Raw genomic sequence first — 25,489 nt, forward strand, 5'->3', positions numbered from 1 at the left:
AGCTGAGTGCGTAGAGGTGTGAGGGGGGCTGAGTGTATACAGGTGTGTGTGTGGGGGGGGGCAGCTGAGTGTGTACAGGTGTGTGTGTGGGGGGGCAGCTGAGTGTGTACAGGTGTGTGGGGGCAGCTGAGTGTGTACAGGTGTGTGTGGCGGGGCAGCTGAGTGTGTACAGGTGTGAGGGGGCAGCTGAGTGTGTACAGGTGTGTTGGGGGGCTGAGTGTGTAGAGGTGTGATAGGGACTGAGTGCGTAAAGGGTTGTGAGGGGGGCTGAATGAGTAGAGGTGTAAGGGGGGCTGAGTGCGTAGAGGTGTGAGGGGGCTGAGTGCGTACAGGTGTGAGGGGGGCTGAGTGCGTACAGGTGTGAGGAGGGCTGAATGCGTAGAGATGTAAGGGGGGCTGAGTGTGTACAGGTGTGTGTGGGGTGGGCAGCTGAGTGTGTACAGGTTTATGTGTGCGGGGGGGCGCAGCTGAGTGTGTACAGGTGTATGTGTGTGGGGGGACAGCTGAGTGTGTACAGGTGTGCGTGTGGGGGGGCAGCTGAGTGTGTACAGGTGTGTGTGTGGGAGGCAGCTGAGTGTGTACAGGTGTGTGTGGGGCAGTTGAGTGTGTACAGGTGTATGTGTGCGGGGGTGCAGCTGAGTGTGCACAGGTGTGTGGGAGGCAGTTGATTCTGTACAGGTGTATTTGTGCGGGGGGGGGCAGCTGAGTGTGTACAGGTGTGTGTGGGGGGGCAGCTGAGTGTGTACAGGTGTGTGGGGGGCAGCTGAGTGTGTACAGGTGTGAATGTGTGTGTGGTGGGGGCAGCTGAGTGTGTACAGGTGTGAGGGGGCAGCTGAGTGTCTACAGGTGTGTTGGGGGGCTGAGTGTGTAGAGGTGTGTTGGGGGACTAAGTGCGTGGAGGTGTGATAGGGATTGAGTGCGTAAAGGGTTGTGAGGGGGGCTGAATGAGTAGAGGTGTAAGGGGGGCTGAGTGCTTAGAGGTGTGAGGGGGCTGAGTGTGTACAGGTGTGAGGGGGGCTGAGTGTGTACAGATGTGAGGGGGTCTGAGTGTGTACAGGTGTGTGTGTGGGGGGGCAGCTGAGTGTGTACAGGTGTGTGGGGGGCAGCTGAGTGTGTACAGGTGTATGTGTGCGGTGGGGGCAGCTGAGTGTGTACAGGTGTGTGTGTGTGGGGGGGGGGGCAGCTGAGTGTGTACAGGTGTGTGGGGGGCAGCTGAGTGTGTACAGGTGTGTATGGGGGGCAGATGAGTGTGTACAGGTGTGTGTGGGGGGCAGCTGAGTGTGTACAGGTGTGTGTGGGGGGGGCAGCTGAGTGTGTACAGGTGTGTGTGTGTGTGTGGCGGGGGCAGCTGAGTGTGTACAAGTGTGAGGGGGCAGCTGAGTGTCTACAGGTGTGTTGGGGGCTGAGTGTGTAGAGGTGTGTTGGGGGGCTAAGTGCATAGAGGTGTGATAGAGACTGAGCGCGTAAAGGGTTGTGAGGGGGGCTGAATGAGTAGAGGTGTAAGGGGGGCTGAGTGCGTAGAGGTGTGAGGGGGCTGAGTGTGTACAGGTGGGAGGGGGGCTGAGTGTGTACAGGTGGGAGGGGGGCTGAGTGTGTACAGGTGGAAGGGGGCTGAGTGTGTACAGGTGTGAGGGGGGCTGAGTGTGTACAGGTGTGAGGGGGACTGAGTGTGTACAGATGTGAGGGATACTGAGTGTGTACAGGTGTGAGGGGGACTGAGTGTGTACAGGTGTGAGGGGGACTGAGTGTGTACAGATGTGAGGGGGACTGAGTGTGTACAGGTGTGAGGGGGCTGAGTGTGTACAGATGTGAGGGGGGCTGAGTGTGTACAGGTGTGAGGGGGACTGAGTGTGTACAGATGTGAGGGGGACTGAGTGTGTACAGGTGTGAGGGGGGCTGAGTGTGTACAGATGTGAGGGGGACTGAGTGTGTACAGGTGTGAGGGGGGCTGAGTGCATACAGGCATGATCAGTGAAGGGGGGGTGCCAGATGGAGGGTGCCATATATAGGATCCGCCCCGGGTGCCAAATGCTCTAGTTATGCCCCTGATAACACATGTATGTAATGCATTACTAAGGATGTTGTAATTAAACTGTAGTTTTTGACATTTTAATAATATTTATTCCAATTGTGTGTTAAATACTTAAATAAAATTGAGCAGCTAAGTGCCAAAGTGTTTAACACCCTTGCAGCACTGGAGTCCTGGAGTTGCTTCCCATCAGAGACGCACTCTGCAAAGGCTTCTCTATTCTGTTCATGTATGCTTTAACTCTGGGTAAAATGGTCTTCTCACAATCTACAAAATCACCAATAGCTTTTAACTGACCATAGAGTATGTGTAATATGTGTATAATGAAAGGCTAGGGGTCAACTGGTCAACTGGTCAAGTGCGCCCCCAAACCTTTTCCTTGCTTGCTCGAGCTGAACTCAGACACCAAGAAGGCCTTTTCAATCGATTGGATATAAACGACACCACACAGCAGGTTGGATATCGAAAATATATTGTATTATATGTTTTCACATGTTACAGTATATATGGCAACAATTCATTTACATCATCTCCTAGATTGTAAGCTCTAACGAGCAGGGCCCTCTGATTCCTCCTGTATTGAATTGTATTGTACTTGTACTGTCTGCCCTAATGTTGTAAAGCGCTGCGTAAACTGTCGGCTCTATATAAATCCTGTATAATAATAATAATAATTAGGGGCAAGTCAAGGGGCGGTCCCTTAGCTTATCCAATCACAAGAGTACAAGTATCACAAGTTACATGGTATATGACATATGTGTAAAGACAATGATATTTCTGCTAAATGACGTGCTTAAAAAGTACCTAACAAAAGTACCCAAAATTTCCTTATCAAAATATATTTTTCTTAGCTTAATTCCGAGAAAAGAGAGTAATATAGAAATAACCTTTTAAGATACCTTCGATAAGGTGCCTTTTGGCATTAGGCCAGGCTTACGGTGAGATGTTCTAACTTGTTCCCGTACATATTCAAAAAAATTGTTACTGCAAGTATCTGTTATTTTGCAGACAGCTAGCTTAGTAAAATTCCACTTAAACATTCTCAAAGCCTTGCATTAAGCGTTTTCATCTATCTTGTATAATATAAAAAAGTTCAGGCCTCTTAACTAAAATATATAGTGAACCAAAGTGCAGCCATTTTCCTTACATATAACATATTACACATATATTAAAAAATGTGTAAAACAATAAAATCCATAGAGAGAGTGACTTTTTTGAATAAGCCACTTTTTTTTTTAAGTCCTCAGTGGTGCAAAAACCTAAACGGAAAAAAAACATAAGTGTACAAAAAACGTACATGTGCAAACACACACAAAAAAGTGCACTTAAGGGTGTGTCTTTAGTCCACCCCCCGAAGGAGTATTACTTCTACCCTGGCCACCCTGGGCGCAAGGCTCCTGACGGGGACATAGGTTTACATGGTCTGCCTAGCCATAATGCCTGGCAGACCCCGTTCTTCTAGGACAGCCAAATCCATCCATCGAGTACAAGGTCAGGGGAGCTCTCTCGAAGAGAGACCCCCCAGTGGCAGGGGAGGAAGGAACCTGATGGCCACACATCCTCCCCCTAGACGTCAGGGTAAGCCCGAGGACTCATACCCTTCTTCCAGTGAAAAACACACACAAAAGTGAAAGGTGACAAACGTTGGAGAAACATCAATAAAAATAAAAAGTGGCCGTGCCAAATGTGCAGTGGCCTAGGCCCTATATAATAAGCCACTGTTACAAATTTGGGGGTTGATTTAAAAACGGCAAAAAAAGATAATCTTTTACTTTGCAAGGGAATTTTCCTTTAGCTTAGTGAGTGCGTGAAAATTGATTTTGCAAAGAATACCTAACCATGTGCAAAAAAAAATAAAAACTGTATTTTTTCTTGCACATGACTGGATGATGTAAGTCAGTTCATCTTATTTACTAAGCTAAGGGTAAATTCCCCATTTGCCTTTAGTAAATCAAAATCTCTGTATACATCAGTGAGCTATTTTTATTGTTCATGCTAAAGTTTAAAAATGTACTTTGGGAATGTATTTTGAAACAGATGCGTTGGTTATTTTACGCTCTGCTAGTTGCAAACCGCCATGTACTATTCTAAGTGCACTGGCCCATTCGTTATTAAAAAGTGAAGTTCCTGCCAATCTTTCACATCAAAGCTATTTAAACACAAGCTGAAATCCTGGGAACCTCCTTCTGGTCGGGTGGTAATGATTTGCATATTTCTCATAACATAAGGAGACTTCTGACTGCCAATAGCAATTGAGGACTCCTCCTGCCTCTAGGAGAACTTTCCATTCATTGCACTGTAGCTGCTGAAACATCTTTCAAATCATATTAGAAGTATAGTTCTTTTGGGAGAGAAACTTTGTCATATTGTCTCAGTCTAGGGAATAGTTTTTTTTTTTTTAAACATGAGAAGTGGAGAGGTCCTTGCACTGTTTATATGGATGCACTGTCTGCTGGCTAGCTACAAAGTCATAGCTACTACTGAGCCAACCACTGCAAGTAAGTATGTTTCTTTAGTTATGCGTTGTCTCACTTCCGTCTCTTTCTATTATTTCAAAAGAATAGATTAGCAGCACTTTCCTCTTGAAATCCAATCAGGTATTTTAAAGATTGTGTTTCATTTGTATACTAAAGCTGCGCAGTTTGCTTCAAACTTGTTGCAGAAACTTTTTAAATTATGTCTAAACTGTTGTTGATTTGCATGCTATTTACTAATCTGTATAAAGGTACATAGAGTTAACAGATAGACTTTTAAAGATATTTTTTTTATTTTTATTATTTTTATTTTTTATTTTAAAGATATGTTTTATGTCCTTCCCACCTATGCAAATCATACTTCTAAAATCATGGAATGTACTAGAATTCTGTCGCTTGCATGTGTGCTCTCATAAGAAAACGTGTGTGAACTCATAATAGGAGGGATGTATTGCATTTTCTTTTTGAAGTTAATGCCAGATATTGTAATAGACTGAATGGTATGTTAGGGGGAATGTCAGTTTATATGACCTGGAAAAAAAGTTTTTCTAATAGTTTAAGGCAAAGAACACTGCTGTGCCAGTATTCAAAAGCCACCGGTCATAATCAGTTCCTTAGAGTCAGATTTATGGTTGGCCATACACACTTTAATTTATTTATCTGATTGATGTGTGATTTGTCCAAATCTATTAAATCAGCAAGCAATCAAATAGCCATAACTTTTTTTTCTGATCAGTTTAGACTAAACTTAGATTGTCTCCAATTAAACTAAGCACTGAGATACTTTGGTCATGCATACGATCATATTTTGATTGATCGGATTATGAGATTGCATGGTGGAAACAGAGATGTGATCGATAACTTATGATCGTAAGTTTGGTTTGTTCCTTAACTATTGATCAAAATCCACTTCCCTGTGTGTGAGATTGATTGGAAAAGAAATTGATCATAAATCAATGCGTGCATGGCTACCAATAGGCTATATTTAGAGTTGTGGTTGGGGGGGTTGCAATTAACCTGCGTTTTTGCTGCCTGCCAACCGCAATAGGGTAGCAGACGGGTAGGTGTTTATACGTCAGGGCAAATTTCACCGGACATGTAGCGAATGGCAGGCACAAGCCCACCGAACCCTACACACTACACAGTCAAGAAAATAGGGAAGCACTGCAAATGCCCCACAACCGCATGCAATGGTTGCTATGGCCGTGCGCTTGTCAGCAACAGTGGGGCTAAAACAGACAGCGAGGAGGCATCAGATCGCTTCCTTGCTGCTTGTCGGTAGCGTCTGAAGTGTGATCCGAATGCGGATTGGGCTTCAGAAGAAAGTGAGATTTAGACGCATGTCTAAATCTACCCCAAGACCCCTTTCACAATGAGGCAGTTTTAGACGTTTTAGCGCTAGAAATAGTGCCAATAAAGCGCCTGAAAACTGCCTCACATTCATTGCAATGGGTGCTTTCACACCAGATGGTGCGCTTGTGGGATGTTAGAAAAAGTCCTCCAAGCAGCATCTTTGGGGTGGTTTGGGAGCACTGTATACAGCGCTCCCAAAACACCCCTGCCCATTGCAATGAATGGGCAGCGCTTCCGAAGCGCCTGAAAAGCTCAGCAACACGGGAGTTTTAAACCCCTTCTTTCGGATTAAAAGCGCCCCAAAAAGCGGCGCAAGAGCACCGCCTAAACAGAGGTAAAGCACTGCTAAAACGAGCGCCGCTTTACCGCTAACGACCGGCGCTTTCAGTGTGAAAGCAACCTTAGGGAGTAGCGATTTACTGTGCACTGTTTTAATCTAAAAATCTTATTAAATACATTTGCAATTCATTTTACTCAACCGCGTGAAAATCTCTGATAGAAAAGTTCCTGGCAGAGTAAACTGGTGTTGGATGAAACATGACAATGTATTTATGTTTGGAGTGTAGATGAGAGCAGTGATTCAAAGAGATTTAAAGGGTTACAAAGTTTGTGTAATTAGCTACTTGTGGAAGCATCCAACTGTTGCAGGCTATTGCCAAGGGAGCCACAGTTACATAAGTTCAACTCCACTTCCTCTAACTTAAGTTCAACCTAGCCTTGGTTCACACTATGAGTCGCATATGAATCGCACAGAAACCACACCGCATTCCTGTACAATTTACATGCGATTCAGTGTAGTGCGTTTTGAGCCCATTCATTTTGAATAGCTCAAATCGCACCACATCTGCACCAAAGGTCATGCATGCAGCAATTTTGGGAATGCAATGCAAAAAGATCACACTGTCGCTTTGTATCATGCGATCTGGTGCAGGCAAACACACTGTATTAACGATCTGCATTTGGGGTGTCATTAAGATTGCACTGACACCCACTGTAGTTCACAAGGGCAGTGTGATTTGAATGCGATGTGGGAAACACACACGGATCACGGGTTTCCTGCACCACATTCTAGTGTGAACCGAAGCTTATGACTAAGGATATTCTCACACTGGGGTGGGGGGCGTTAGCAGTAAAGCGCTGCTAATTTTACCGCTGTAATAGCGGTGCTTTTCGGCCACTAGCATGGTGCTTTTAACCCCCGCTAACAGCCAAATAAAGGGTTAAAAGCACCTGCAAAGCGCCGCTGCCGAAGCAGTTTGCAGGCGCTTCAGCAGCAGTGCCCATTGATTCCAATGGCAGGGGCGGTGGAGGAGCGGTGTATACACAGCTCCCGCACCGCCTGAAAGATGCTGCTTGCAGGACTTTTTCTAACGTCCTGCAAGCGCTCTGCATCAGTGTGAAAGCACTCAGGCTCTCACACTGGGGCTGCAGGGGAGGCATTTTTCAGGCGCTAATTTTAGCCCAAAAGCGCATGAAAAACGCCCCAGTGTGAAAGAGGTCTTATAGCTACTTCCATCAAAACCTATTCACAAAGGTAGGGGAAAGGCTTAAGTGGGGTTTCATGTTCCCTGTGAGGTTTTTCCTCACTGTCTGTGCCCTTATTAGGGAGATTCACCCTCTTTATTTGATCTGGTAAACATTTTCACTGACAGTGAAAGTGAAAGAAAATCACACATTTTGGGTTGTCATCTAAACAGGAATAGAGGGGAAATCTGTTCTGCTATTCTGATGATAACCAGGGGTTCTCTCTTTTTAGAGGGATTTCCTCTCATTTCCTGTTTTGACTATCGGACAGGAAGTAAAAGGAAATCTCCCCAATGGGACACAGATGCCAAAACAAAAACCTAACCTTACTCTTTAGATCCCTTTAGATCTAATGTAAATGCAGGATTAGTTTAAATATGTAAAATGTAAATATTTGGGTGTTTCCCTAAAGAAGGAATCTGGTGCAGCTGTGCATAGTAGCCAATTATCTTCTAACTTCAGCTTGTTCAATTCAACTTTGGCAATAAAAGCTGGAAGCTGATTGGTTTCTATGCAGAGCTGCATCAGATTTTGCACTCTCCAGTCTTCATAATTAACCCCTATTGCATATGTCTATTTCCAGCACCAGTAAAAAGCCTTTTGTAATTTAGGTGATGAAGCGGGCCTTCTGTTTGACTGGAAAAAGCACATTTTGCCCCCATGTATAGTCTTTTTTTTTTCCAAACTACTTTACAATTGAACTGCTATCGTTTCACACGGTAAATCTAGTTTAAGCAGCTGCCAATCTTTTATTTTTTTATTTTTAAGCAATAAAGGCGAGTTCCTTTGATAATCTCTCTTATGACTGCAGCAGAGAAAACACAGCGGGGGTTTTGGGAGGAGCAGGGGTTTGAAAGACAAGCTGAAAAATGTGACCGATGGTTACCTTACTACAGCTCAGCGTCTAACCTAACATAAGGTCATTGTGACTCCACCCGGCCTCACACCCCCTTTTCTGACTGGCTGATTGGCTCATTGAGAGCAGCATGAGTGGGCTAGTCTGAAAATGACTCTCTCAATCACAGCTCTTGGCAACTATTGTTACATGAACAACTCTGTCACCACACTCCTCTCCCTCCATAGCCTGAGGGAATGTTTATGTTCTTCTATGTGCACATTCATGCTTCCTAACTCACACTCACATGTGGGAGGAAAACACTGGAAGGGTTTCTTTTAAAGAAAAAACTTTTCTTGCTGTAACTACGCCACAAAAAAAACCCCAAAACATTATGCTACACAAAGACTATGTATGATAATGAGCCCCTGCACAAAACCAATAATATGAACCATTTAGAGTCTTCAAGCTAAGAAAAGCTAAATAATTAAACCACAATTAGAAAACAAACTGCACTCATCAAAGTCAATATCATCAAATCAATCACAATAAAAAGTGCTCTACTAAAAATGAAAATAACGGGAATTATATAAAAAAAATACATGAATACATTCATAAATATATACATAAAAAATATATATAAACGGTGAAAGATGTGACAACAAATAAAGTGCTTATATTAATCCAAAAAAGAGTGCTTGGTGTAAATTACATAGATTACATAAATAAGATCATATATGAAGATCCTTATGATTTGCAATAAAGTGCTTGCTGTAATTCTCAATAAAGTGCTCCAAAAATACTATCTGTGCCACTTCAATGGAAAAATCATGCTGCTAGGTGAAAACACTTCGCACTTACCAGAAATATTTGACCTCTTTTCTCAAAGAAGGTCAAAACAGCTTAAGGTAAGTGTATCCCCAAATAGTAGTTATGGTTAATCCCCCATCGATGTCCTGGGCTCTTTTGGACGATTATACTTGATTTGTTGTAGCCGTATTAGTGCAATTGTGACAGAGAAAATTGAGTACTGTCCGTGATACTTTTTTTATTTGCACTAACATACAATTTTTCAGGACAAGCTTTCGGGGTATGTCCCCTTCTTCAAGGTCCAAGCAGTACGATTATAAATCAGCACATCCTAAAAGGCATTCCCGTATCCTTTGTAACCCTCATTTGCAAGGGAGAGACATAAAATATTCCTTTATAGTGTCGTATTTCAAATGTTCAATGGCGAGTGATAAAAATTGCACTTACACTTTACACAATAAAAACAAGCATCAATAAGGAACTGAAGAACGCTGGTTTGCGCTCCTCCTCCGTTCTAGAAGCCGGAAATGACGTATCCTGAAAAGTCCCACCCTAAGCGTTTTGTCAGCAAATGCCTGACATCATCAGGGGTCACCAATGGCGACTTTCCAGGACACGTCATTTTCGGCTTCTGGAACGCAGGTGTAGCGCAAACTGTTCTTCAGTTTCTTATTAATGCTTATTTTTAGTGTAAGACCCCTCTGTGTTAGAGGTAAAGCGTCACAAGTTTTAGCAGCGCTTTACTGCCAGTTTAGCTGCGCTTTTTGGCCGCTATCGGGGCATTTTTTTAACCCCTGCCAGCGGCCGAAGAAAGGGTTAAATGTGTCTGAAAAGCATCGCTCTTGAAGCGCTTTGCAGGCGCTTCGGCAGTGGTGCTTATTAATTTCAATGGGCAGGGGCGGTGGGGCAGGGGCGATGGAGGAGCGGTGTATACACCTCTCCTCCACCGCCCCAAAGATGCTGCTTGCGGGACTTTTTCTAACGTCCTGCAAGCGCTCCGCCCCAGTGTGAAAGCACTCAGGCTTTCACACTGGGGCTGCAGGGGAGGCATTTTTCAGGCGCTTTACAGACAGGCAGTATTTTTAGCCCTTTAGTGCCTGAAAAACACCTTCAGTGCGAAAGGGGTCTAAGTGCATTTTTTATCACTCGGCAATAAACATTTGAAATACTACACTTTGAGGGAATCTTTTATATCTCCCCCTTGCAAAAGAGGTTTACAAAGGATCGTTTAAAGATACAGGAATGCCTTTTAGGATATGTTCATTTGTAATCATCTAAAAGAGCCCAGGACATCGATGGAGGATTAACCATACCTACTATTTGGGGATACACTTACCTGAAGCTGTTTTGACCTTCTTTAAGAAAAGAGGTCAAATATTTCTGGTATATAAACCAAGTGTACTGCGCTAGCAACTAAATGTGTAAAAATATATATATAAACATAAACCACACAAAACACACAAGACACCACATGTGTTAATAAAATGACACGTGAATATAGATATGGATGTGTCAGAGAACTGGACCTGCAGCTCGTGCATCCGAGCCAACACTCAGTGTGCGTGCACTAAGCTGCAACACCAGAGCTCCAAGACCCTCCACAGAAACAATATCAATTAGTGTAGAGGTGGCAGGATCATGGGACGATGCACTACTTGAACATATGCATCTATCAAACCTCAGAATTAGCAAATTAGCATACAATGGTATAAACAAAAATATGAATGTATAGATATAGCATAACAATTGTGCAAAAAATAGGATAGCATGGAGCAAAAACCACTCAGCACGTTCCAGATAGCACAAAGAGACCATAGAATGTCATCTACAATATATATGCTTCTTCATGGGATATACAATAAAATAATAAACGGGCTTCCAACTTTTCATCTTTTCCAACACCCAGGGCCAATGGTGTAGTGATGTAAAAGGATTGCTCATAAAGCCATAGAAGCACACGTTCCACCGAAGGAGAGAAGAGAAGTATATAGCATAAAACCTTTTAAAAACAAAAGGTCACCTGCGCATAAATGCGCTACTCACAGGACCGACAAGGAAAGCAGGCATTCAGATATTTCGGTCGGTTCGCCGCTCATGGCGTGCGTTCCACCGCCAGGAAGTGATGTCACTGGTACAGGCCGAATGAACGTAAACAGGATATTGCGTCGACGCGTTTCGCCCCTCCCCCAGGGCGTTATCAAAGACTTTGATAACGCCCTGGGGGAGGGGCGAAACGCGTCGGCGCAATATCCTGTTTACGTTCATTCGGCCTGTACCAGTGACATCACTTCCTGGCGGTGGAACGCACGCCATGAGCGGCGAACCGACCGAAATATCTGAATGCCTGCTTTCCTTGTCGGTCCTGTGAGTAGCGCATTTATGCGCAGGTGACCTTTTGTTTTTAAAAGGTTTTATGCTATATACTTCTCTTCTCTCCTTCGGTGGAACGTGTGCTTCTATGGCTTTATGAGCAATCCTTTTACATCACTACACCATTGGCCCTGGGTGTTGGAAAAGATGAAAAGTTGGAAGCCCGTTTATTATTTTATTGTATATCCCATGAAGAAGCATATATATTGTAGATGACATTCTATGGTCTCTTTGTGCTATCTGGAACGTGCTGAGTGGTTTTTGCTCCATGCTATCCTATTTTTTGCACAATTGTTATGCTATATCTATACATTCATATTTTTGTTTATACCATTGTATGCTAATTTGCTAATTCTGAGGTTTGATAGATGCATATGTTCAAGTAGTGCATCGTCCCATGATCCTGCCACCTCTACACTAATTGATATTGTTTCTGTGGAGGGTCTTGGAGCTCTGGTGTTGCAGCTTAGTGCACGCACACTGAGTGTTGGCTCGGATGCACGAGCTGCAGGTCCAGTTCTCTGACACATCCATATCTATATTCACGTGTCATTTTATTAACACATGTGGTGTCTTGTGTGTTTTGTGTGGTTTATGTTTATATATATATTTTTACACATTTAGTTGCTAGCGCAGTACACTTGGTTTATATATTTTCAAAGTACAGTACTTTCACTCTGCTGCTGCAACAAAGTTCCATTTTTTTCTTTATTTTTTTCTTTCTTTTTTGGTTTCACAAAAGAATCTGTTTGATACCATATATTTGCAAGCGCTGTATTGTATGATTTTAAATATTTCTGGTAAGTTGGAGTGTTTTTACTTGGGAGCATGATTTTTCCATTGGAGTGGCACAGATTCGTTTTTAGTATAACACTTTTTATTGTGATTGATTTGATGATATTGATTTTGATGAGCGCAGTTTGTCTTTTAATTGTGGTTTAACACAAAGACTATGGTTTAGTGAACAGGTCAGTTATAATAGTTGGAGACTGTAGAAAGTTAGCCATACACTAAAGCCTAGTACACACAATACGCGGGCTGAACAAAAAAAAAACCTGGCAGATCGCTGTACTAACACATGCAATATTAGTACAGTGATCTCCCCCACTGTACTATTGTGTTCTGACAGGGCAACCCCCCGCCAGAACACACAGGTCAGGGCTGATTGGATGCCGATCGGAGGCTAGTTTTCCAGCATGCTCGTTCGTCAGAAGCTGGTCATGAGCCCGGCTTCTGTTGAACAGGCAGCTGTACACAAAGGGCTGAATGTCAAGCGTTTCTACTGTACAGGCTGATTTTACCCAATATTCGGCCTGTGTGTACCCAGCATTAGGCTGCCTTCACATCTGAGTAGAGTGATTTTTAGGCCTTTTTATTTGAGCATTTTGCGAGCACATACGAGTGTTTAGGGAACCAATACTAAATTGGCCCTAGTATGTATGAATGTGAGTTAGGGACCTTAGGTTGTAAGCTCCTTGAGGGTAGGGACTGATGTGAATGTACAATGTATATGTAAAGCGCTGCGTAAAGTGACAGCTCTATATAAGTACCTGAAATAAATAAAATAATAAAATAAATATTACATGTACTGTATATTCATGCTTGTAGAAAGCACTAGGGGAGGGGACCAGTTCTTTCTGGCTTAAAAAATACCTGAACGACAACTGCAAAATCACTCAAAAACTTTTGTCACTTTAGTTTACATGTGTTTCCATTGAAGTCTATGGGGCCAAAAATGCCAATACCTGTCTCAAAAGTAGTTCGTGTAGCGCTTTAAGCATCAGGCATCATGCTGCAGGTATCAGAGTGCTCATATGTGAACAGCCACCATTGAAAGCCCTGTATTTAGGATGCTGGAAATTTTAGAGCTTTGAGCTAAAAAAAATGCTCAGGTGGGAATAGGGCCTAAGGCGCATTGGTACAAGCTTTTCAGGGGTCAGGCCCCATTCACACCTCAGCTTCTTGAAGCTCAATGCCTGATGCTCCAGAAGCTATATGAGCTATAGCTGAGGCAGGTTTAAACATTTTTTGGCCCCATAGACTTCAAAAGAAACAACAGAAAATGCATAAGCGTTTTTGGAGCGTCTTTTCAGGAGTTCTAGGAGAGAAGAGGTTGCAGGGACCTGTCTAGCACCATGGAAGAGCCTGCGGGAGCAAAGAACTGGGTAAATAAAGCTGCTTTACCCAGTCCCTGAAGCATAAATCACCGTTTAACCCTGGCAATGTGAGCGCAATGCAAGGGAGGACTTTTACTTTTCCGGGAGTTCAGCTTTGTAGATAACTGCATGATCTTTACTCTTTACGTTCCTTATTTTTCTTTTTCTCCCTGCTCTTCCCACAGGGGACATTTTCAGATAAATCCATCTCCCAGTTAGCACCTGGAACTCTGCCTAGAACTCTGGGTCTGCCTCCTGCATACCAATGTACTAGGATGCATTATCTAATAAGTAGGCTTAATTCACACGGATTTTGCATGTTCTCACAGTGCTTGCGTGGGATTGAGTACTCTGGTTTCCTGCAACACTGCAAAGACATACTGGTCGGTTAATTGGATCCTGTCTAAACTGGCCCTAGTATGTGTATGCATGCCTGTGAGATAGGGACCTTAGGTTGTAAGCCCCTTAAAGGCAGGGACTGATGTGAATATACAAATATGTAAAGCGCTGCGTAAAGTGTTGGTACAACTTAAATTCCTGTAAAGACATACATAATCCATAAACAGTGAAGTAGCAAAGTGCAGTAATCTATAATAATCAGAATCCACCTTGTGCTAGTCAAAATCGGTTGCTATAGGTTATTGCAATCTGTTCATAGCAGAGTGCTTCTTGTGCTCTTTAATGAATAAAAATAAAAATCGCAATAAGGAGAATGGGAATCTGTAGCTGTTGTGGAACTTGAAGTCTCAGAATACCCCTCTAAACCCGCAACAACTGCAGCAACCCTGGCTCCTGAAGCTGTGTAACATTTTCCATAGTAACACGCATCATCAGACGTCATTTACCCAGAGGTGGAATTTTTATGCAAGGTCAGCACACGTATCTACTCAGAATATTGAGAGATAAAAGCAAATACAAGTGTTGTGGATTGGCATGAAATATATGCCCTTCAATAACCCATCACTCACGTTATGCGAATCTTTGATGTGAAATCTTGGACAGCAGACAGTGTATCTTAGAAAGCATAGAGTAGATCATTATCTAACTGGTGGGCTGATTCTGTTTGATCTCTCTGATAAATAAATTACAGATTGGCAAGCACATGTCTACAATTTCCAATAATATCACGTGGCTAAAGAACAGCAAGTAAGGTGGATTAAGTACCAACTATCAGGCTTAAAATGTAGTGCACAGTTGGCTAATATTGTTTGTTGAGTTTATTTGGTGATTTATTGCATGTTTTATTAGTTTCACTATGTTTACAACACATAATAAATTTGTTCTACATTTAGTCATTATCATTTGGGATCATTAAAATTTAAATCCCCAAAACAAAAATGTAATATATTACAGCTCACCAGACTTTAGATGTGGTGGTTGCTGCATTAGTTTCCAGGCTAATTCAAGTATAGAACAATGGCTGTTGATCCTGACAGAACCCCCAGTGTCCTTGCAATTGTGCTCTGAACAAACAATATCATCAGCTTTCCCATCTATCTTCTGTAGACTACAGAACACTTCCCCTCTATGTAATGGGGATAATAAGGGGGGGGGGGGGGGGAATGTTTGTAGTCCAAATCAGGAGCGCAGCCTATGAACATGCTGCTTCTCCATGGATACAGTACATTTCCTACTGTAAAAGCATTATTCATAAACAATTTTCTGCAATATGTTCTATATCAATGTTTAACGCAAATACCAAAAAACAATTACTATTTAATTTAAGATTTTATAAAAATGTATATTGTTAATATAACTTAAAGAAAGCAATTTTTTTCTACACTGAACAGTGTGTTTTACAACTATTAGGACCCATTTTTTCGCATAGGCAATTTTATTACAAAGGTTAAATAACCCTTTAATTGTCAGGTGTTTAAACGCATTATAGGATAACCCCAGGAAGTATCATCAAAAAAGGACTGCGTGAGATGAGCACAGCTCTAAACTTTCTGAGATGGGAAAGAGGGACAACTTTTAGCACAAAGTGGGGGGTATTTACTAAAACTTGAGAGTGCAAAATCTGGTGCAACGCTGCATAAAAACCATTCAACTTCTAGGTTTCATTGCCAAAGCTTGCAGGAGTTGTAAAGGCAGAAGTTTTTTTTTTATCTGAATGCATTCTATGCATTAAAATAAAAAAAACTTCCGTGTGTAGCAACCTCCCCAGCACTCCCTAATTACTTACCTGAGCCTAATCTCTCCCCAACGATGTCCCCTAGTGTCTTAGCAGTCCGGGACACTCTTCCTGATTGGCTGAGGCACAGCAGAGGGGAGGTAAGTATAACATGTTTGTTTGTTTTTTTAAACAAAAACAAGACTTTACAATCACTTTAATTGAACAATTGCAGCTGCACCAGATTCTGAGTGCACGAGTTTTAGTAAATCTCCCTCAAATTTGTAGGCAAAGGACACATGCCCTGCCATGCCCCCAGTTATGTGGCCTATGAATGATTAATAGGTAAAAATGGATTGTCCAAACAAGGAGTCTCCAAACTTTCTACACAAAGGGTCAGTTTACTGTCCTTCAGACTTTAGGGGGGCCAGACCGCACCTAGTGGGAATGGAAAATGCCCCATCTTTGGCATTAGGGGAGAAAAAATTTGAATCAGTGTGAGGAATAGTGCATTATCCTTGGTGTCAGTGGCAGGAATTATGCCCCATCAATGGTGTTAGTGGCAGGAATTATGCCCCATCGATAGTGTTAGTGGCAGAAATTATGCCCCATCTATAGTGGAAGTGGCAGGAATTATGCCCCATCGATGGTGTTAATTGCAGGAAATATGCCAAATCAATGGTGTTAGTGGCAGGAATTATGCCTCAAGGGCTAGATAAAGTTAAGAAAAGGGCCACATTAGGCCCCAGGGCCAGAGTTTGGAGACCACTGGTCTGAATCCACAAGTGCCCTCTTCACTGCGCTTCCTTTAGACTGGCTTTTTAAAACAGTAATATGATTATAAAAAGGTTTTTGTGAAAGGTTTAGTGTATTGTAACACTTTTGGTACGTAAATATTACATTTATTATAAAGTTCTACACATCTGTCCAAAAAGAAAGACAACTGAGAAGGAAAGAGTGACAGATGAATTTGATTCAAAAAGATGGACAGACCCTTCAATTTAGGGACAGTTGGGAGTTATGGATGAGTGTCCTGTGAAAATGACCCATACCTCTGTGCTGCCTTTTCCAAGATACAGTTCTCCAAAAATCCTGATGACAGCACAGGGGTACCCTTAGCTGAATACTTACAATCACATATACTGTACTTCAACTGCAGCGCCTAATTCGATTCAAATAATGGCGGGGACCAGAATAAGAATGCACAAGGGCCAAAAGCAGCCAGCTAACAGGGCAGGGTTTTCAGTAGGCTACATGTCAGAAAGAACTGTATGAAGGTAATTGGAATTAAAATATTACACTTACCACCTGTGGTCCTTTTCAATACTTACAGGAGTTCTTATGTAACAGTGCTTGTTACCTCTACTAAACAATTCAGTTGGGGTTAACTTACTAAAGGAGAACATATTTCACTTTCACTGAAGCTGTATTCACTTTAATTATCCAGAGGCAATAGAAATTTCTATTTGTTAAATTCCACCGAACACAACTAGGTGTTCAGAGGTAACTCAGGTTTACTTGTCAAGGTGAAAAATGTAAATGTTTCATAAACCACCTCTATATAACTTTTTCCTGAATGCTAACTATTCCAGCCAAATTACAATGTGACAATATAATGTTATAGCACTAGTTCTATGTGTTTTTTTTTTTTGTTTAGTTTTTTTGCATTTCATGTCTTTCATTTATGCTGCAGAAAGCCAGAGAAGTTTGTAGCTCATTAATCTTTATAGCCAGCACAGTCTTTCATGGAAGGATGTGTTGAATTTGTAGAAACCATCATTAATTGAAAGATATAAAAAGTCATATATTACTAGCTAGGGATGAGCCGAACACCCCCCTGTTCGGTTCGCACCAGAACATGCGAACAGGAAAAAAGTTCGTTCGAACACGCGAACACCGTTAAAGTCTATGGGACACGAACATGAATAAACAAAAGTGCTAATTTTAAAGGCTTATATGCAAGTTATTGTCATAAAAAGTGTTTGGGGACCTGGGTCCTGCCCCAGGGGACATGGATCAATGCAAAAAAAAGTTTTAAAAACGGCCGTTTTTTCAGGAGCAGTGATTTTAATAATGCTTAAAGTCAAACAATAAAAGTGTAATATCCCTTTAAATTTCGTACCTGGGGGGTGTCTATAGTATGCCTGTAAAGGGGCGCATGTTTCCTGTGTTTAGAACAGTCTGACAGCAAAATGACATTTTGAAGGAAAAAACTCATTTAAAACTACCCGCGGCTATTGCATTGCCGACAATACACATAGAAGTTCATTGATAAAAACGACATGGAAATTCCCCAAAGGGAAACCCCGAACCAAAATAAAAAAAAAAAAATGACGTGGGAGTCCTCCTAAATTCCATACCAGGCCCTTCAGGTCTGGTATGGATATTAAGGGGAACCCCGGCCAAAATTAAAAAAAAAAAAATGACGTGGGGTTCCCCCTAAATTCCATACCAGACCCTTCAGGTCTGATATGGATTTTAAGGGGAACCCCGCGCCAAAAAAAAAAAAAAAAAAACGGCGTGGGGTCCCCCCAAAAATCCATACCAGACCCTTATCCGAGCACGCAACCTGGCAGGCTGCAGGAAAAGAGGGGGGGACGAGAGTGCGGCCCCCCCTCCCTCCTGAACCGTACCAGGCCACATGCCCTCAACATTGGGAGGGTGCTTTGGGGTAGCCCCCCAAAACACCTTGTCCCCATGTTGATGAGGACAAGGGCCTCATCCCCACAACCCTGGCCGGTGGTTATGGGGGTCTGCGGGCGGGGGGCTTATCGGAATCTGGAAGCCCCCTTTAACAAGGTGACCCCCAGATCCCGGCCCCCCCCCTGTGTGAAATGGTAAGGGGGTACATAAGTACCCCTACCATTTCACGAAAAAAGTGTCAAAAATGTTAAAAATGACAAGAGACAGTTTTTGACAATTCCTTTATTTAAATGCTTCTTCTTTCTTCTATCTTCCTTCATCTTCTGGTTCTTCTGGCTCTTCTGGTTCTTCCTCCGGCGTTCTCGTCCAGCATCTCCTTCGTGGCGTCTTCTATCTTCTTCTCCTCGGGCCGCTCCGCACCCATGGCATGGGGGGGAGGCTCCCGCTCTTCTCTTCTTCTTTTCTTCCCTTCTTCTCTTCTTCATTTTCTTCTCCGGGCCGCTCCGCAATCCATGCTGGCATGGAGGGAGGCTCCCGCTGTGTGACGGCGCTCCTCGTCTGACAGTTCTTAAATAACAGGGGGGGCGGGGCCACTCGGTGACCCCGCCCCACTCTGACGCACGGTGACTTGACGGGACTTCCCTGTGACGTCACGGGGAATGCCACAGGGAAGTCCCGTCATGTCCCGTGCGTCAGAGGGGGGCGGGGTCACCGGGTGGCCCCGCCCCCCGTTATTTAAGAACTGTCAGACGAGGAGCACCGTCACACAGCGGGAGCCTCCCTCCATGCCAGCATGGATTGCGGAGCGGCCCGGAGAAGAAAATGAAGAAGAGAAGAAGAGAAGAAAAGAAGAAGAGAAGAGCGGGAGCCTCCCCCCCATGCCATGGGTGCGGAGCGGCCTGAGGAGAAGAAGATAGAAGACGCCGCGGAGGAGATGCTGGACGAGAACGCCGGAGGAAGAACCAGAAGAGCCAGAAGAACCAGAAGAACCAGAAGATGAAGGAAGATAGAAGAAAGAAGAAGTATTTAAATAAAGGAATTGTCAAAAACTGTCTCTTGTCATTTTTAACATTTTTGACACTTTTTTCGTGAAATGGTAGGGGTACTTATGTACCCCCTTACCATTTCACACAGGGGGGGGGCCGGGATCTGGGGGTCACCTTGTTAAAGGGGGCTTCCAGATGTCCGATAAGCCCCCCGCCCGCAGACCCCCACAACCACCGGCCAGGGTTGTGGGGATGAGGCCCTTGTCCTCATCAACATGGGGACAAGGTGTTTTGGGGGGCTACCCCAAAGCACCCTCCCAATGTTGAGGGCATGTGGCCGCACTCTCGTCCCCCCCTCTTTTCCTGCGGCCTGCCAGGTTGCGTGCTCGGATAAGGGTCTGGTATGGATTTTTGGGGGGACCCCACGCCGTTTTTTTTTTTTTTTTTTGGCGCGGGGTTCCCCCTAAAATCCATACCAGACCTGAAGGGTCTGGTATGGAATTTAGGGGGAACCCCGCGTCATTTTTTTTTTTAATTTTGGCCGGGGTTCCCCTTAATATCCATATCAGACCTGAAGGGCCTGGTATGGAATTTAGGGGGACTCCCACGTCATTTTTTTTTTTTAATTTTGGTTCGGGGTTCCCCTTTGGGGAATTCCCATGCCGTTTTTATCAATGAACTTCTAAGTGTATTGTCGGCAATGCAATAGCCGCGGGTAGTTTTAAATGAGTTTTTTCCTTCAAAATGTCATTTTGTTGTCAGACTGTTCTAAACATAGGAAACATGCGCCCCTTTACAGGCATACTATAGACACCCCCCAGGTACGAAATTTAAAGGGATATTACACTTTTATTGTTTGACTTTAAGCATTATTAAAATCACTGCTCCTGAAAAAACTGCCTTTTTTAAAACTTTTTTTTGCATTGATCCATGTCACCTGGGGCAGGACCCAGGTCCCCAAAAACTTTTTATGACAATAACTTGCATATTAGCCTTTAAAATTAGCACTTTTGATTTCTCCCATAGACTTTTAAAGGGTGTTCCGCGGCATTCGAATTTGCCGCGAACACCCCAAATTGTTTGCTGTTCGGCGAACTTGCGAACAGCCAATGTTCGAGTCGAACATGAGTTCGACTCGAACTCGAAGCTCATCCCTATTACTAGCCATAAAATGAGCAGATGACAGCTTTATGGCACTTGTAGACACTGCCACTTTAGGATCCACATGGTGCAACTGTGAGATTCAGCCTCACAGTTGCAACATGTGGATCCTAAGGTGGCACTTCTCTGTTTAAGGAACATTTATTGTGGTGCAAGGCAGGAAAGCTGTCAACAAAACTGCTTTCATGTTCACTCAGTTTTCACATGCTTCTTTGGCAGCTTTTAGATAGTGTCAACAGTGCTTGATTTATGGGAACGTTGCACTCTAAGTTAAGAACAACTAGCAGTTCTTGGAAAGTGTGCCTCCAGAGAAATAGGTCTGCCAAGTCAAATGCTCACAGCCACTTATCCCCTGCAGTCATCCTGCAAAGCAAGTATGTACAGTTCAAGTCTGCTAACAGATATACAGGAATGTTAAAATCTCTTCAAAATAATTACAGGCAGACATGACCCCTAAAAAGCAGTTCTGTAAGGACAAGTTCACTTCTATCATTTATATTTTATTTATTATTACAGGTGCTTGTATATATAAAACATATATTATTATTATTATTATTATAATACAGGATTTATATACATGGGGGCAGACAGTACACTTACAATACAAATCAATACAGAGGGATCAGAGAGCCCTGCTCATTAGAGCTTACAATCTAGAAGGGAGGGTCAAGTGGAACAAAAGGTAATAACTGTGGGGGATGAGCTGATGGAGAAAATGAAAATACAGTTGTTAGGTGTGGGTAGAATAGGCTTCTCTGAAGAGAAGGGTTTTCAGGGATTGTCTAAAAGCTAATAAAGTAGGATATAATCGGACAGATTGGGGTAGGGCATTCCATAGGTTTGGAGATGCTCTGGAAAAGTCCTGGAGGCGAGCATGGGAGGAGGTGACGAGGGAGCTAGAGAGCAGGAGGTCTTGAGAGGAATGAAGAGAACGAGTACAGTAGGTTGGTATTTAGAGACTAGGCTAGTGATGTAGCTGGGGGCTAAGTTGTGGACGGCTTTGTAAGTAGTTGTTAGTATATTGAATTTAATTTGTTGGGTGAGCGGAAGCCAGTGGAGGGATTGACAGAGAGGAGTAGCAGACACAGAGCGATTGGTAAGGTGGATGAGTCTGGCAGCAGCATTCATGATGGATTTAAAGGGTGATAGACTTCGTAAAGGTAATCTAGTGAGAAGGGAGTTGCAGTAGTCAAGGCGAGAGATGACTAGGGAGTGAATTAAGAGCTTTGTTGTGTCATTGGTTAGAAAGGGGCGTATTTTGGAGATGTTGCGGAGGTTGAGGCGGCAAGATTTGGACTGTGATTGGATGTGGGGCTTAAAGGAGAATTCAGAGTCCAGGAATATATATCAAAGTTTGTACTGGCAATTTATGGATGATGATGCCAATGATGTTTTACATGCTCTAACACATTCTTTAACACATTCTAACAGCTAGCAAGCATCATATAAATAGATGGTAACCTTACAGTGGAAAGGCTAGCACTGTTTATAAATACATGCTAATTTGGTAGGTCTGTTTATTTCCACAATGGTGGAAAAGATGGCATTGGAGCTATACTGGAAAATCAAATCAAGTTCCAACTGTCACTTTTTTTGCGGAGATTGGCAATAAAAATTACAATCTTCTTGTACAATCTCTGTATAATCTCCTTTAGATTTACCAAAACGATTCAAGGACTTACCTAAACCATCCAATGGTTGTTGGTAGTTCTAAAGGAGCTTGTACCTTTATATTGGAACATGTGTGGTCATCTATAGGAATGCTCAAAGTTTTCCAAATTTACTGTTCTTTTGATCTAGGGGTTTTTAAATGTGGCCTTTATGAAGCACATCACAACTTTTAGTGATTCATACACTAATCTCTTCAGGTTATAATCATCAAGATAGTGGTTGCTTGAATTGAATCTTTTCAGTTCCGGAATTGTTCCATCTGAAACTCGTCACTCATCACTGTTTTCTATAGCCAACTGTACTTTGTTTAATTTTACTTTTACATTGTGTAAAAATGAGTCTTATTGTCTACCAAATCTATTTTCGCTTCACTCTTAGCATTCCACTGCCACTAAGAGATAATTGTTGACTGTGTGTCTCACTAGCCTTATCACTATACTGTAATGAAATGTGCATTGCATACCCAGTAGAATGTGTTATATTGAAGGGTTTTTAAAATTAAATTAAGTGCCTATAAAAAGCCTTATAGTTAAAGGCAACATTTTATTGGAAAGTACATCTGTTGGATGCATTTCTGTACAGCTGCCAGATTTTAATGTATTGATTTGTAAAGACCTGTGAGTAGATATACGCAACCTAGAGGTCAATTTTCACAACCACAGCTCTGCCTATTCCTACCTCTGTTGGCATAAACATTGATTGGTGATGCAGCTGATTCAGTATCATGAAAGTACAAGATATACTATGCATGCAGTCAGTACATGCCCAGCAAATAAGTTACTGAATAAGCTTTCGGAAGTTCACAGGGTTAGGAGATAACAGAATAGTTAGAACACAAAATAGTAAGTATAGTATCATTCATCTACTAGATGAAGAAATTCACTTTGGTTGTATAACAGGTTAAAAGGTTTATTTAAAACAAAAAAAAAATCCAAATGGTAAATAAATTACAACATTACAACTTACAACTTAATTACAACATATGCATGTATATACTTTGATCATAAAAGATCTGTATTACAGTGAACAAAGCTTTCAAGACATACTCTAGGTGCAAATAATTAAACTGTCCTTTTTAGGAGCTACACAAATCCATACCACTGCATGCACATATCTCATTTGTGCTGGGCATTAAAATGCCTGCAGCAGCCGTTTACCGGTCAGCCAATGGAAAAAAAATTCAAATGCAGTCATTCAGCAGTAACACAACAAATGAGATCTGAAATGTGTGCCCTGAAAACTATTTGAAGAGAATTTGGTGAACTAAAACTTGATTCGAGAACTTTAGGGTTATGTAGGACTTGTCTGTTGAGTTGGTCAAAGTAAGATATTTCCTTGTACTGGACAAAAGATCTCCCTGTTCATGGCCAGATCTATATACACCAGTGCTTTAATCATGTTATTTCTGGGTGGAAATGTAAATACGGAGGGCAAACAAAGAACTTCTATGTTGGAAAAGCGTTTGCACGCACAACATAAGGTAATTACTCAGGATGTCCTGTCAAATGTACCGTATTCATAAGAAATTGTGTCTGCCTCAGGCTAAATCTGTTAATCGAACATTCTCGTTGTCTAAGAGTTAGTAAAACATAAACAAAAATGTAAAATAAATCTGAAAAAAAAATATTTTAATATTAGAGAGTCACTTTCTTGCATTAGAAAGGGTTTGCCCATCACTGGCTTTTCACTTTCTCACATTTTACTGCCATATATCTATTCTGTTTGAAGTTCGGGTAATTGGAAATGAATGACTGATTTGGTAAACTATTAACTGCAGTGTGTCTTATCAGCATTTCCTAGTCAGTTAAGGCTGCCATAGACTGGAGAAGGGTGAGACAAGCAAGCAAAATCTGAAGTCTGGAGGGGGGATCAGTGGTGGAAGGGGGCAGTATAGATTGACCACTGATTGAAAAATAGATTAAAAAAAACAGTTGACTTGAGTTTTGCTTTAAAATTAGTATCATATACCTAAGCATGAAAACAGGTCTAAGGTTTTTCTTATTGTCAAGGCGGAAAGAAAACAGTCCCACTGAACTCCACCACTCCACTCCAAACTTCTGAAGATTACTAAAATCTCGTTTTAGTTTTTACACGTTAATGTCATTTTAAAAAAGGGACATCAAGTATTTAATTAAATGAAAATGGCACAGATACACAGATAAACAAGATGTCACTAGCTCTCCATCAACCTTCCCTATTATTATTTTACACTATAGCTACATTATTTACAATACAACAGCTCTTTACAACATAAGGGCAGACAGTATACTTACAATACAATTTAATACAGTAGGAATCAGAGAGCCCTGCTTGGTAGAGCTTGTAATCTAAGAGGGAGGGTCTAATATGAAACAGATAAAAATTGACACACAGAAAACAGCTGATAAGCATAGTTACATGTTTACACGTTTAATGTCATGCTTCACAGCATATATTCATAATTTAACTTTATTTTACAGCAGCAAATATCTTCGGGAAGAAAACTGATTTCAAAGACATTGAAAGTAAATTTGCACTGCGTACTCCGAATGAGCCAGATGAAGACACTTGTTACCTTATCCCTGGACAAGAACACTCTATTGCAGAATGCAACTTCAACCAAACAAGTAAAACATTTGTGGTTATACATGGATGGACGGTAAGGGAATATTTTTTAGACTTTAGACATTGTATAATATATTGAGGGCCAGTTCACAACAGAATGTGGTGTGGGAAAGGCGCATTTTGTGTGTTTTTCCTGCACCATGTTCAAAATGCACTGCCTTTACACAGATCGCAAACAGTGCGTTTGCAGGTGCCAGATCACATGGTACTGCAGTACCATTAGGTTTGGTGCAGAGCATTTTTCAAATGTAGTGCATGCACTACTTTTTGTGCGGTCCAGTGTGATTTGGCAGCCTACTTAATTGCAGTGGTTGCCAAATTACACTGCAGGGGAATGCACACGAATGCATGATGCGCATTCCCGTGTGGTTCTGGTGTGAACCAGTCCTTGTTCTGTGTATATTGTGCAAGCATGTAAGTGTTATACTACACAATGAGGCTTATTTGCTAAAGGAATTGTTCATTTTCACTCAAACATAGTATGACTATCCACTATAACTATCCAATCATGTGAAAAACTACTTCTTTACATGCATTCTAAGAGATTATATACTTATAAATAAGTATAATCAAAGTGAATATTCAGACCATGTTTGAGTGAAGATTAACAACTCCTTTAGTAAATCAGCCCAAGCCTATCTTAGTCAGAATCAGGTAAAAAAGTAATCAAATTATTATATCCAATGAGAGAATCAAGACATTTTTATACTATCTTTTTGCTTCAAACAACTCTCATTTCACTTTCATATCACTTCCCATT

The 25,489-nt window shown here is 42.1% G+C and overlaps 1 protein-coding gene across 1 annotated transcript in view; it reads left to right on the forward strand.

Moving 5' to 3' along the window:
* Positions 1 to 4,250: 4,250 nt before the first annotated feature.
* The window catches only part of LPL (lipoprotein lipase), a 46,478-nt gene continuing 25,239 nt past the window's right edge, over positions 4,251 to 25,489 (forward strand). The window contains exons 1-2 of the mRNA XM_073598268.1: positions 4,251 to 4,527; positions 24,585 to 24,763. Of these exons, the coding sequence (XP_073454369.1) occupies positions 4,434 to 4,527; positions 24,585 to 24,763 (273 nt within the window). The 5' untranslated portion in view covers positions 4,251 to 4,433. The remainder of the gene's footprint in view (positions 4,528 to 24,584; positions 24,764 to 25,489) is intronic.

Source organism: Aquarana catesbeiana, linkage group LG01 (assembly GCF_042186555.1).
Source record: "Aquarana catesbeiana isolate 2022-GZ linkage group LG01, ASM4218655v1, whole genome shotgun sequence".
In the NCBI taxonomy this organism is placed as follows: domain Eukaryota; kingdom Metazoa; phylum Chordata; class Amphibia; order Anura; family Ranidae; genus Aquarana; species Aquarana catesbeiana.